The sequence below is a fragment of the Caenorhabditis elegans genome, chromosome V, assembly GCF_000002985.6.
Source record: "Caenorhabditis elegans chromosome V".
Taxonomy (NCBI): Eukaryota; Metazoa; Nematoda; class Chromadorea; order Rhabditida; family Rhabditidae; genus Caenorhabditis; species Caenorhabditis elegans.
In genome coordinates this window covers 10,698,362-10,710,585 of record NC_003283.11, presented here as the reverse complement: position 1 = coordinate 10,710,585, position 12,224 = coordinate 10,698,362, and the positions used below count along the sequence as shown (strand labels likewise).

The window sequence follows — 12,224 nt, the reverse complement described above, 5'->3', positions numbered from 1 at the left end:
TATTTGAATATACTTGAATATACCACATGTTTCCCGGAAAGAGATTACGGTAGCCAGGTGCGTGGCAAATGAGAAGCTTGCTCAACTCTCTCACGTGATTCACAAACTATGTTTTTCAAAAGTGTAGCTTCAAACATCGAAAAATAAGCAATGCAGCTGAAACTTTTCGAACATTTTCCAAGTTTGAAGTTTTTGCACAAAATCAAACTAATATTTGGTCACTTCGCGGAAAGCGTCAAACTGACATGTCCGATTTTGCAACACTGTCAGCTAATGGCTTCAAAAAAAAGTACAGACTTTAAACAAAGCCTTCACTGAATTAGTCAGCTTAACACAAGAAGTCTGGAATTAAGACAACAGTGGTTATAATTAGTTGCGGGAAGCCTTTCTTTCAAATTTGAAACTGGGAAGACCTCTCATGAGATGTGCGATCCAATCACTTGTTCAATCTAGTAAAATAATTATTTTCCCTCGAAAAAATGAACCAAAAAGTTTAGGAATTTGTGAGCCAGCTAAGATAGGATCGAGTAAGTACCCTAAAGTTAAAATAGACAGAAAAAATGAAAATCATAGTTTACAAACAGGTTTATTTCAAACTAGATGGGACTACTAAAATATGAAATCAAAAAGAGAGCAAACAGTCGCAGCAAATCGAGTAAAGCTATTGAATGTATTTCTTCGAAATATGAAAATTCCCATACTTCAAATATTCTCATCAAATACTCATTAAAACCATATGCATGTAATCCATTTAATGACTGTTTCACCACCAATAGCTTATTACAATTACACCGGATTATCCCAGTTATCCAATATACTCGATGTTCAAATCAACTAGATTATGATAAATCTGTTGAGTCTACAGAAACTATGATTTGTATGTGTATATGTTTTGTGATTCTAAGGTAAACAATACAAAACGAAAAACACAAAAAGCAAATGTGACCACGCGTGTCTCAAATTCCACTTGTCCAGTAGGTCTGCAAAAGTGATGACACATTTCGAAATCATGTTATTGTTTTGAAATCTTGAAAAAGGATGACTAAAAGAATGTGACTGGAAAATTATTTGATTGTTAGTTATTTTTCAGGGATTTATTTTTTATTATTAACGTGTGCACATAATGTCTGAAACACGAGAAACGTGATAAATTGAACTATACTTTCTAGATTTTTCATTTTCAGATGTACGCGGCAACTATTAGGGATAACACTTGACGCCTGGAAAATTTATAATGTATTAATATACGATTTTATGACGGTTCAAAATTTTGAAAAAAGAGCCCTGGAGCATTGATTGAAATCTGGAATTTCGTCAACTTGTTCTAGTCGTAGCATGTTATTGATGACTCAACCATTACTTCGGGTAATTTGGTACATTTTAACTTAATTGACATCTAAAATTTCCACAATTGGATGCTTCTCGAACTCCACCGTAATTCTGTATTTCTCCAACGGTCATTTTTTCTGTATAAAATTAAATCGTTCTGTTTTGCTTTTTGTGAAATATTTGATATGTATATGTGGGTGACCAATTATTTGCAACAAATGGCGAAGGGCCTGTTCAGCCGGCATATTGCTTACATTTAGCCAATTGTAAGAGACCAATGTTCGAAAATCAGAAAACGATATTAATAATTTTTATATTGTCGATATTTCAATTCGATTGGCCAACATTCATTGATGCTTTCGAAAAAGTGCACGAATACTATTATTTTGCAACATTTTGCTCTCTCTCTTTTTGCCATTTTTTGAAACGTTTGAACTCTAGCCTTCGGTCTCTACGATATTCTATTGTGCGCAGTTTTCATTCAAAACCTCCTCCTCCGCCACCACCCATCCAAATTTTCAGTCACTATTATATATGAAAAGACACTGCAAAAGCCATTATTCATGAACATGACTGGAGCCGGTTGGGGAGAATCGTTTTCTCATTTGGCGGGAGAGCTCACGAGACTGAGAATTGAGCATGTTTTTTGAGTCTCGTGTCCCCTGCTGTTTTGTGTCCGTCGCCGTTCCCCCGAGCAACGAATCACGTTGTTCATCTGACGGTGTGGCAACGAGCATGTGACTTCAAGAAAATGCAGAGGCACTGAGAGAGAGAGCCACTTGAATTATATACAAAGGAAATTATAACGTCAACGGGAAATTGAAAGAGGGGAGAAGCTCATGTCTTATATCTCAGAAGCAAAAACACGTGAGGCTTTGTTTTTGAATACGAACATGGAATGGAAGGGGCTGAAAACATGTTCTAAGCTATTTTGGAGTAACATGGTGAATTATTTTCTGTACAGATGGGAGTAAACAAAAAATAAGATTGTATATCGTTAGGGGATCTGTAAAATGTGAAAAAATCTGCTTTGATCTATTGGGCTTGGAAGCTGGAAAACTTCAGAAGTAGAAATCTAGATTCGAGGGTCTTGCATACTGTTCATAATATTTGTTGGCAAAGTGTTTCGTAAACCAATTTAAAATTTTCAAATGATTATGAAACTAAATTCAAGTTGCAGTTGATCTACCAAGTTGCAGTTGATCTATTCAAGTTGCAGTTGATCTAGCTGCGGATCTCATGCGCGACCTGTGGTTGCCTCGTACTGATGGGGTCTGGCGAACCACTTCTGGGCGACGGGCTATACATAAAACACTTGAAACATTGAACCGTGTGGATTAAGTTTACCTGTTACTGTAAACTTTACGCCGCAAAAATGAACATTTTAAGAAAAAGAACATGTTTCAGAAACTTACCGGTTTAAAAAAAATTCATTTTCCTATGATATTGACGACTTTTGATTCTTCCATATACAAATACTGTTCTAAATCTAGTTCGTCACTTCACAGCTCAAACTTGTGACTTTTTAAATTCTATATTTTCTCAAATAAAACGTAGTGTCTCATAATTGAAGTCGTGTTCAGTTCTTTTTGAGTAGCGTCACAGAATTTTGTTAATAATTTTCAAGAGTTTCATCGCTAATCTTATCAATCCAAAAGGTAAGTGACAACTGGTCACTAATCTTCAGAGCAATCCGAAAATTCATGTCTTTCTAAAGGATGAGAAGGATTTATTTTATTTTTTGAGTGGTATGTACTCCATTCTAACAATATTCATTACTTTTAGTTTGAACTATTGAAACACGTATTTTTCATAAATAAAATTATAATTAGATTTTGTCTTTTGAAAAAACTAAGATTTCAATCAAAGTATCATAAGTGCTCAGGATTGCATCATCCACAAGCAATGAAACTACTTCATGATGACCTTTCTTTCATTCATTTGTATATTATGATATATTTGTCTCTAGGTTGATCCCAGTAAAGAAGATGTATTAAGTAGATCCATAGAGGAGATCTCTTAGAAAGATAATTATAGATAGCGGCAAATAATGCTACATCCTGAAGAAGTGATTGCCCTTCGAGTTGATTTGTTTTGATGATCAGGGGGATAAATGAAAGAACGATGTCTTCAATTTTTGGTGCATCAGGGAATTGAGTCTTCAAATTCCTAGTTCTCAACACTTGATCAGAACATCATACAATACATCATTCAGAAACTACGACAATTTGAAACTTTGTCTAACAGTTCATATTTTTGTATGTATCTTTATAATTTACAAAATTGGAGAGTTTCATAGTTCATACAGGGTGCGCCATAAGTATGGTAACACGTTCGCGGCTCTATAGCTTCACGTGTGGAGAGAATTATTACCTCAATTTGTACAAGTTTTGTTCTCCACGAAATACTGACCAGATTGACATTTTGAATTTTCAAAATTTCCCCATCCGCATCGCTGCAGGCCTTCAGAACTTTTGAGACCCCGATCTTGATGGCACGCAAGTAGGCATTCTGCGGGAGTTCTACATTTTTTTCGACGATTCCATCGAGTTTCTTACAAGTTTTTATAGTTCAAAGAATGCTCTTGGTCTAGAGATTCTTTAAGAACAAAAATTCAAACAATTTCTGTCATGGTATTTTTGTTATGGAATGTGGCAGTAGTTAAAGTCTTGAATGAAACAGTCGCTAGAAAGATGGATGTGAGCGGCGGCAGCAGTATGTAGAAAAATTCATTTTAGTACTTTTCGGCACGTTTTGACCTGACTTCCCAGAATTTTGATAGAAAATTGAGCTCAGATAATTTTGTGGGTCGTTACGCCTCGTTAAACCAAAAAAACTGAGAAAAATTTCAAGTTGAATTCATGAAACATTCAAAGGTTCTTGCTAGGCGCCAGTGTCGACACAGAAAATTTTTATATGCTACAAAAACAGTCGAAAACGCTTTTTCACTTCTTTAACTTTGGATTTAACATACAAATAAAACATCTGAAAATTATTGGAGAGCGTGGGAGGTGCGTTTGTGTGGGAAGTGTCGCGTGCCAAAACAGCGTTTCGGCAGAAGGGTTTGTCAGATTGCCGAGGCGATTAAGATCGCACCTTATGGGGAAACATTACAAATTTTAGGTCAAATTGAAGGAAATTTTTCCAGCTATCAGTATTCGATAAAAAAATGTACGTATGACGTGGCAAGCTCATGTAAAAGAGCTCATCTCCTGTTACCATACTTTTGGCGCACCCTGTAATTCTTAAACTTTAAACACGATCACGTGATACGAGACGATCATTCGAAACTCGGTTCGAATGTAAATTCCGAACTTTATCACAACACTTGAACGTTTTACAACCGATTTCTAGACACGGCCAGTGAGCTGTCAATTAGAATACTGTTGTATTCAAGAATTCCCTGCTTGCCGGATTGGAGAATACAATAAAAGTTCGAAAGGGATTTTCGTATACTATGAAAATAAAATTAGAACTGAAATAGAGTTACCTCATTGTCTAAATATCATGTTTTAGAGTAAGTTTAACGGAGGCGCGGAGATGCTTTAAATTTAAACAATCCTTGTATAAGTTTTTTATAAGTCTGGCGTTTCTCTGGAATAATTTAAAATATTTGACTTATAAGTGACTCTGTTTCTGGATGCATTAATTGTAGTTCATTTTAGCGTTAAAAAAAACTGAAAATAAAATTAAATATATGCACTTTCTAGAAAGTTGCTCAAGTTGTTTTGAAATTTAAAACCACTCCTAAAGTACTAAAATTACTAAGCAGAGTTACTAAGTTAAAGTGTTGAAAATGTATTAGTTTGCAGTCAAAAAGTGGATTACTTACTTTTCGCCACTCATAATTTTGGAAGTCAACAAAAAAGTGTTTTCCTATGAGTTTGATATTGTAAAAATGTTTTAACTACGTATTTAAAATTCACTGGTACTGCTCCGTCTTTTTATTATGTGGGTCCCACGAAAACTGACAGTTTACATCAAACGAATATCCAATTCTTGCATTTTCCCAAAATAGTTTCATCTTTGCTATTTTTCTAATTCATTTCCTATTTTTGTTTTTTACATTTATATTTTGTCAAAAATCAATAAAAACTCAATCTTTTTCATTTTGATGGTAATCAAAATCAGATTGATTTTGTTCTCAAATACGATGTTTCGTGACTTTCAGCAGGTGATTCATAAGATATTCATTTTCAGCTGACTATTTTGTTTTCTTCTTTCTTTTTTCTATTTTTCTCATTTCTGATTTCATAATTCAAAGTTGAAGCAGCACAAATAAATGAAAACTTGTGACTTTTTTCAATTTAAAATTGTAGAATGTTCAGTGTAACACTACAAACTCAATTTCCAATATACAATGTTTTATTGAAGACCCGCTTCAACAGCTTCAAATATTAAAACTAAAAATTACATTATAATCTTGATAAATTCAGAAAAAGAAAGGATTTCTAGACAAAAAACATGAATATGCATCACTTTGATATCGTTTTTCGATGATTTGAATACAAATACAGATAATGATTACAAGTGTTATCAATGATAAAACAATTATTTTTCACACGAATTTCACAGATATCAATTTCAGAATTATTTAAGAACCGGAACAAATTATCAACTACAGGGCAAAAATGATGGAAAAATCGGGAGAAAAGAAAGGACCCGGGACAGAAAAGTGATGGTTTGAAGGGAGGGGAAGGAGGAAAACTGAATTAATTCAGATAAAGCTAAAAAATGAGAAGAGGATGAACTAGACAGAAGTTTTCTATACTATTTACAACATTCCACGGCGAAACCGTTTTTGAATCATTGGCTGGGGTTTTTGTTCTATTTTAATATTTGCCATTCCTGCGAGATTCGCTACAAAATTGTTCTGCTTCTCAGCCAAAGCTGCATCCATTACAAGTTGCGATTGGGGTTTGAGAATCTGAAATCAAAATTTTAATTAGTTTTTCTCAAAAATCACATTTTACCTGGAAAGAACATAACAAATTTTCATCGACATTCATTACAGCTCCAGCATTATCAAATTCTCCACAGTAGTTGGGTGCAGAGAATACCGTAACCAATCCACGTCGGCCGAAAAATTCGTACCCATCTTCGACTACTTGATGACCACGAACAACAATATCCAAATCCATTTTTTGAAGGAATTGAGCAAGGACATCTACACCGAATACATAACTAACACCTCTTTCATTTGGTGCCCATCCAACAACTGTCGCATCTGGATCAGACCAAAGTACATCACACAGAAGACCTGTTTCCTGAACATCACATGGACGGGAAAGTCGTTTGAGTTGGTCGAGAGACCGAAGATTTGGTGAAAGACCACCATGACAGCAGAAGATTTTATTGTCAATTAGAGCGGCAACTGGCATACAATTAAAGACATCTTGGAAACATTTCCACAATTTCACACTGTATCGTCGTTTGCCTGGAAAATATTGGAATCGGACTCAAGAAAAACTTTCACTGAAAATGTTTCACACAACGAGACAGTTGTCTCTATTTAAAAATCATCTAATTTGTATTCAAAAAAAGTGATCATGAAATATATTATTTTATAAAACCCTTTCTGTGCGCAAATTAAGCTAAATATCAAATTATTAGCAATTTGCGAGCTTCCGCTTGATTAATAATTCATCCGATCATCTTTTGATTTTTATATCTATTTCTCAAAAATATGATGATCATCTACATTTCTATTAATTTCCATTTCGCATTTGCCCCATTCATTTTGCATCCATTCCAGCCACTTACATTCGTCATAAAATCCATAAATCCTATTGAGGTTGGCCACCTCGTGGTTGCCGCGAAGTAAGAAAAAGTTATTCGGGTACTTGATTTTATAGCACAACAACAGGACGATCGTCTGAAAATATTTTGTTAGTTTTGTTTTAGTTTTAATGTTTATTTGGCAGATTTCATTTTTTTATGGAATCAAAAAACATGGAAATAGCAATTATCGGATTTCTCCCGATTTTTGATTCCACTTTGAAATTAAAATGGTGGTTGGCAACATACTTTTGTCACACATTTGAATGGAATCTAAAGGAAATAAGTGTGTACGGTGAACAATTTCTAGTGTTAATCGTATTGAGAAAAACGTCAGTCGTACGGGAGTGTCCGTCAAATTTAGTGAATGAAAAGAAAGTGACTCATGATTTATGATCATTAAAAGAAGATGATCCAATGAAAGTATGTTCACCTCAATGCTTTTTGGCCCACGATCTACATAATCACCAAGGAAGAGATAGTTGGACTCTGGTGGATATCCGGCGAGATTGAAAAGTCGAAGAAGATCAGCAAATTGACCGTGAATATCTCCTAAAAATGTATAACTATTTACATAATAAATTGATGATCTAATAAGGAAATTCAATGTGACCATGTTACCGGTTCTAAGTTCCAAGAGCAAAAATTATTATTATGAATAGGAATTTTCATTTTTGACATAAAATAATCCATAGATCATGAATTCACTTACCTCCGATCTTGAGAGGAGGTTCCAGCTCGAGAAGCATCGGTTGATGCATGAAAATTTGTCTGGCAAGTACACAAACCATCCTTATCTCATTTTCCGTAACATCTAATGTTTTGTGCCATGGTTTTACAGATACTAATGTGGAAATCAGTTGATCAATATTCAACTCTCCAAAGCTTGAAGATGAGTTTTTGCGGCGCATCATCTGGATTGGGATGATGCTGAAAATAAGTAAAATAATGTGAAAACATAGTATTAGGGAAAAGTAATTAGGAGTACAAAATCTTTAAACGAGGTGAAAATGGATAAAAAATGAATGAAAATGGACGGAAAACGAGTGTGACGTGGTCATGGCTGATTAAACTCAATGTTTTCGGTCTAAAGTTGAACAGAGGCAAATACAAAATGAAGGTGTCGGACGGTGAATCAAAATTGAATGAACGAGAGAAAACTGTATGACGATGAGACATAGACATATAAGGAAAACGTTGTTGGGCGCGGTCAGAAGGAAGATTTCGAAAAATGATGTGATGACCACACTTTTTAGGTGATACCGAAATTTGTGAAATTTTTGGGTTTAGAAATTGCAGATGAAAAAAGTGGCAGGAAATGAAAAGTTGTGTTTGTTGTTGGAAAAAGGAAGAAATTTGGAAAACTGGTAGTGAGAAAACAAAAATACCTAGGCGGTACTATTTTTTGAAAACGAAAAAATACAGAGAAACTGACTGAGAGTAGCCGATTAGTCTCCGAGAGGACGTTTGGATTATCGAAAGTGGAACACGAGGCACCAACATTTTCCCAGCAGTTACTAGGATTCATACCTAAAATAAGAGAGAAAGAGATTCTTTTACGAGGAGAACTGATTTGCATATATTTGATTGTGTAGGTGGACAGGAATTGGATGGGAATAATGATGCGGCCAGTGGGCGACCGATCGGATTTTTGGAGAGTGAATTGGTTGTTTTTGAAGAGAATGTTTTGCACATATGCATAAATATGATCGACTTCTTTTTTGCCCCTCAAAAATAACAACTTTTGAAACAAAGGTATAAGGAATTTCAGAAGAACAATAGGAACTGGAACAAAGAATATTAAAGAGAGAAATGTTCAATGAAGGGAGGCTTTTAGAAGATAGGATCATAAAAGTTTGGACAAATTAAGCTAATTACCGGGACACTTTGACGAGCTTCTCGTGTCAGATTCTGTTTGAGCTGCATTTTTATTCGAAAATTTGAATAAGTAATCAGATACCTGCCATCACTTTTAAAACATCGGAAATAAGTTATTCGTTCAGACTAAAACTTGTATCTTGATCATGAATTTGCAGAATGATCAATCGTTTTTTAGGGAAGTACCTATTTTGATATGAGTTATACCATTCAAAGGTGATAAACATGATGATTGAGACTTATATCGTCACTTTTTTTTCCAAAATTCAACTGAAAAAGGCACCCAAAATGTCCTGAAAGCCTTGTTTGTTAAAAACAAAAAAAAACAACGTTGAGTAATGTTTCTCCCCAGAACTTCCAAAATACCGAAAGAAGAAAGATGGGAAACAAAAAAAACATTTTGACGCTTTTGACAACTATGGTGACACCGTGGTGTTGGGCATAGACAAGGAAGTGAAAAAATAAGAAGAAGGAAAGAACGCAAAAAATGAAAAATTGCCGAAAGATGCGCAATTATTGTGACGTGGCAACAATGTGAATTATTCACCTTTTGGTGAAAGAAAAACCGGGGGAAAACGAGAAAAAATATGAAATGATCCATCATAAAAATGTGGTAGATAACGACTCCCAGGAAGCTGTGCTGACAGACACCGGCACATCGAAAATGCGATTTGGAGATGGAAAGACAGAAGAAAACTGGAATAAAAAACGGAGAATAAGAAGGAGAGGCTGCTCACGTTCTTGACTCACCGTCTTCTATTTTTTGCCATCAATCGTTGAAAAATTCAAGGAAAAAAAACAAAAATGATGATGTTATGAGATATAAGAAGGATAATCTGACAGTTTTGGGATTTTTTTGAAAAAAAAAAATTTGTGATTCAAACCATTTTCCAAGTCGTCTATGTTGAAAAATTCGAAAAAAATCAAGTTCTTTTAGTCAAGGGTGTCACTAAATTTAAATACAATTAACTAATTACTTCCTAGTTATTCCCAAGGTCAGATTAATCTAGAAAGTAATGAGTTTTATTCTCTGAAACTTTGTTTTTGCAGGAAATTAATTAGAAAATTAAAAATAATTCGATCAAAAAATTCTGATTTTAGTGGTCGTACCCACCAAACTACAATCTCCAGTCAGGGGCAACCAGCGGAATGATCAAGACTTTTTACCATTTCTCACAAAAATTTTCTTGAAAATTAAAAATATTTCTATCTCGGTAGTGCCGAAATCTAGGGCAATAAAAACTTACAGGGTTTTCAAATTTTTTAAAATTTAAATTTTGTGAGGGTTATAAATTAGAAACATTTTCTTTTCAAGTTAAAAAGTGAAAAAAAACTCATATTCAGCAAAATAGTTAACGAGCACAAAAATAAGAGTTTCATAATTTTAAAGAATGTGTACATCAAAAAATGGCTTTTTGATAATAAGACAACTCTTGATACTTTCTTTATCACAAAACAGAAAAATCGAAAGTTTGTTGTTGTTTTGTCGTGTGTTTGGTTGACGGAAGCATTTTGCCAAGGGACACATGTTTCGACAGTTGCTTCTCAGTTCAATCTGTGCTCTTTTTGTAAGGGACGAATCAATTTCCCACATGTTAAATATAAAAAACTCCTCCGCGAAATTCAACTTCAAAGACTTGTTTTCTATCAGGCACAAGAAAAAAAAACTAAATTAAAATTCAAGTCAACTATAATTTATTTCTAGAACTGAAAACGTCAAAAAACAAAAAAAAAGGTGAGCATCGGGGAGGAATATCTTAGATTGGCTTCCTATCCGTATTAAGATGAATAAGTTATAAGTGTATCCTCCTACCTACAATTTTTCAAGATACGTCTTCTCAGTGACATCATTTTGATCTTCTGAGTGGAAAAGACCCGAATCAGAAGAAAAGATTGAATAGAGGGCTTTTCGAAGATGCTCGCCGTGTTTTGGAGCTCTTGGATATAAATAAATGATGAAGAGCAAATTTGGGATAATGAGATTCAGATTCAGATTCAAATCTTAGTTTCAAGGATCTTCGTGTACTTTAGTACGATGATGATGTAAGAGGAAAAAAGAGAAAAAAAGAAAAAGTTCCTTTTTTGAGCATGTAGAGCTCCCGGAAGAAAGGTACACTCTTGTCGGATCGAGAACGAACAAAATCTGGAGAGAGGAAAAGTGAAAAAAAATGAAGGGAAAAATAAGGGAGAAAAAGCAGGAAGGGTTGCACAGAGAGGGCATTCTCATGGGATATCATGAGGGTTCGACCTTTTTTTGCCACGTCATTTTGACAGACTGCAAGGCTTCGGACCACTATTGGCGTGTTTTTCACTAATTCTTGTTTTGTTTTTATTTTTGCTTTGAAAAGATTTCTGTCAATAAAGTTTCTAGAACTACTTTTCAAGAACAGAAAGTTTTTCGGCAAGAAAATAAAATGAACCATATTTTTAGTTGTTACTTCATGTAATCCGAACTTTCGATTGCAACATAAGTTTGGAAAATTAATGATTCTTCGACAGAAGTTTTATTTGAGCTCATATAAATTTTCAATAATGTATAATTTTCCATCATTTCATCGGCGCTAAAAAATGTGGGTAAGTTAGTTTCCCTAAAATAACTATAATTTACCCCATAAAGTATATCTTTACAGTTTCAAAGTTCAAATTTCAATTTTTGCAGAAAAAGATTTGTGGAACAAATGCCAATTGATTACGAACGGCATAAAAATAGATCTGATAATTGATCGATAGAAAAAAAAACCACCTGTTGATGGGCGGTCTGGGATCTACGAGTGTCTGGAAATGTTTGATGCAAGATTTATCCCGGTTTGACAGATTTTAAAGATAATCTTTACTTTCTAAAAACATTCGAAAACTCTCTTCTGAGTAAGTGACCAGAATTCAAAGAATTAGTTATTTTCAGTCAGTGTGCTACTGCTTCCTTTCATTTGTCTGCTTCATTTTTTTCTTGCTTCAAAATATTTTCGAGGGTCATTTACACTACCGGATATTTGGAGAAACAAGCCACGCACGCATACACCCTCATTTCCTCTTCCTTGAAAAAAAAAGAAAAAAAAATAGCAAAATAAAACGAAAGTTTAGCCTTTCGAGAAAGACCAGCGTGTTTGTTGACCTGAACTCATTGAGACGCCATGAAAACATTGAAATTTCTCAAGTTTCAGGAACGACGCGTGTGACACAAGCAATGCAATGTGAAAATGCTCCGAAGTTAAAAAGAAATGAACAAAGAGAATCAAGTT

At 34.4% G+C, this 12,224-nt stretch overlaps 1 protein-coding gene and 1 non-coding gene across 2 annotated transcripts; one reads left to right on the top strand and one right to left on the bottom strand.

The window, feature by feature from the left end:
- Positions 1 to 5,676: 5,676 nt before the first annotated feature.
- Positions 5,677 to 8,037, bottom strand: pph-1 (Serine/threonine-protein phosphatase). Its single transcript, NM_001383388.2, has 5 exons — positions 7,820 to 8,037; positions 7,541 to 7,659; positions 7,093 to 7,204; positions 6,303 to 6,766; positions 5,677 to 6,256 (listed from the first exon to the last, which is right to left on the bottom strand). Exons 1-5 carry the CDS (start codon positions 8,019 to 8,021, stop codon positions 6,104 to 6,106), a joined length of 1,050 nt encoding a protein of 349 aa, NP_001369937.1. The 5' UTR covers positions 8,022 to 8,037; the 3' UTR covers positions 5,677 to 6,103.
- Positions 6,979 to 7,064, top strand: C05A2.3. The gene has a single exon (NR_069334.1). It is a non-coding gene; the product is annotated as an Unclassified non-coding RNA C05A2.3 (non-coding RNA).
- Positions 8,038 to 12,224: the final 4,187 nt, after the last annotated feature.

Bases quoted from the DNA above. Each gene is read 5' to 3' on its own strand.
- pph-1 (NM_001383388.2), bottom strand. From the start codon at position 8,021: ATGATGCGCCGCAAAAACTCATCTTCAAGCTTTGGAGAGTTGAATATT. The intron at 7,205-7,540 runs GTGAACATACTT...AAATATTTTCAG, and splicing joins GTGGGCCAAAAAGCATTGAG to ACGATCGTCCTGTTGTTGTG. The intron at 6,257-6,302 runs GTAAAATGTGAT...TTTTGATTTCAG, and splicing joins ATTTGTTATGTTCTTTCCAG to ATTCTCAAACCCCAATCGCA.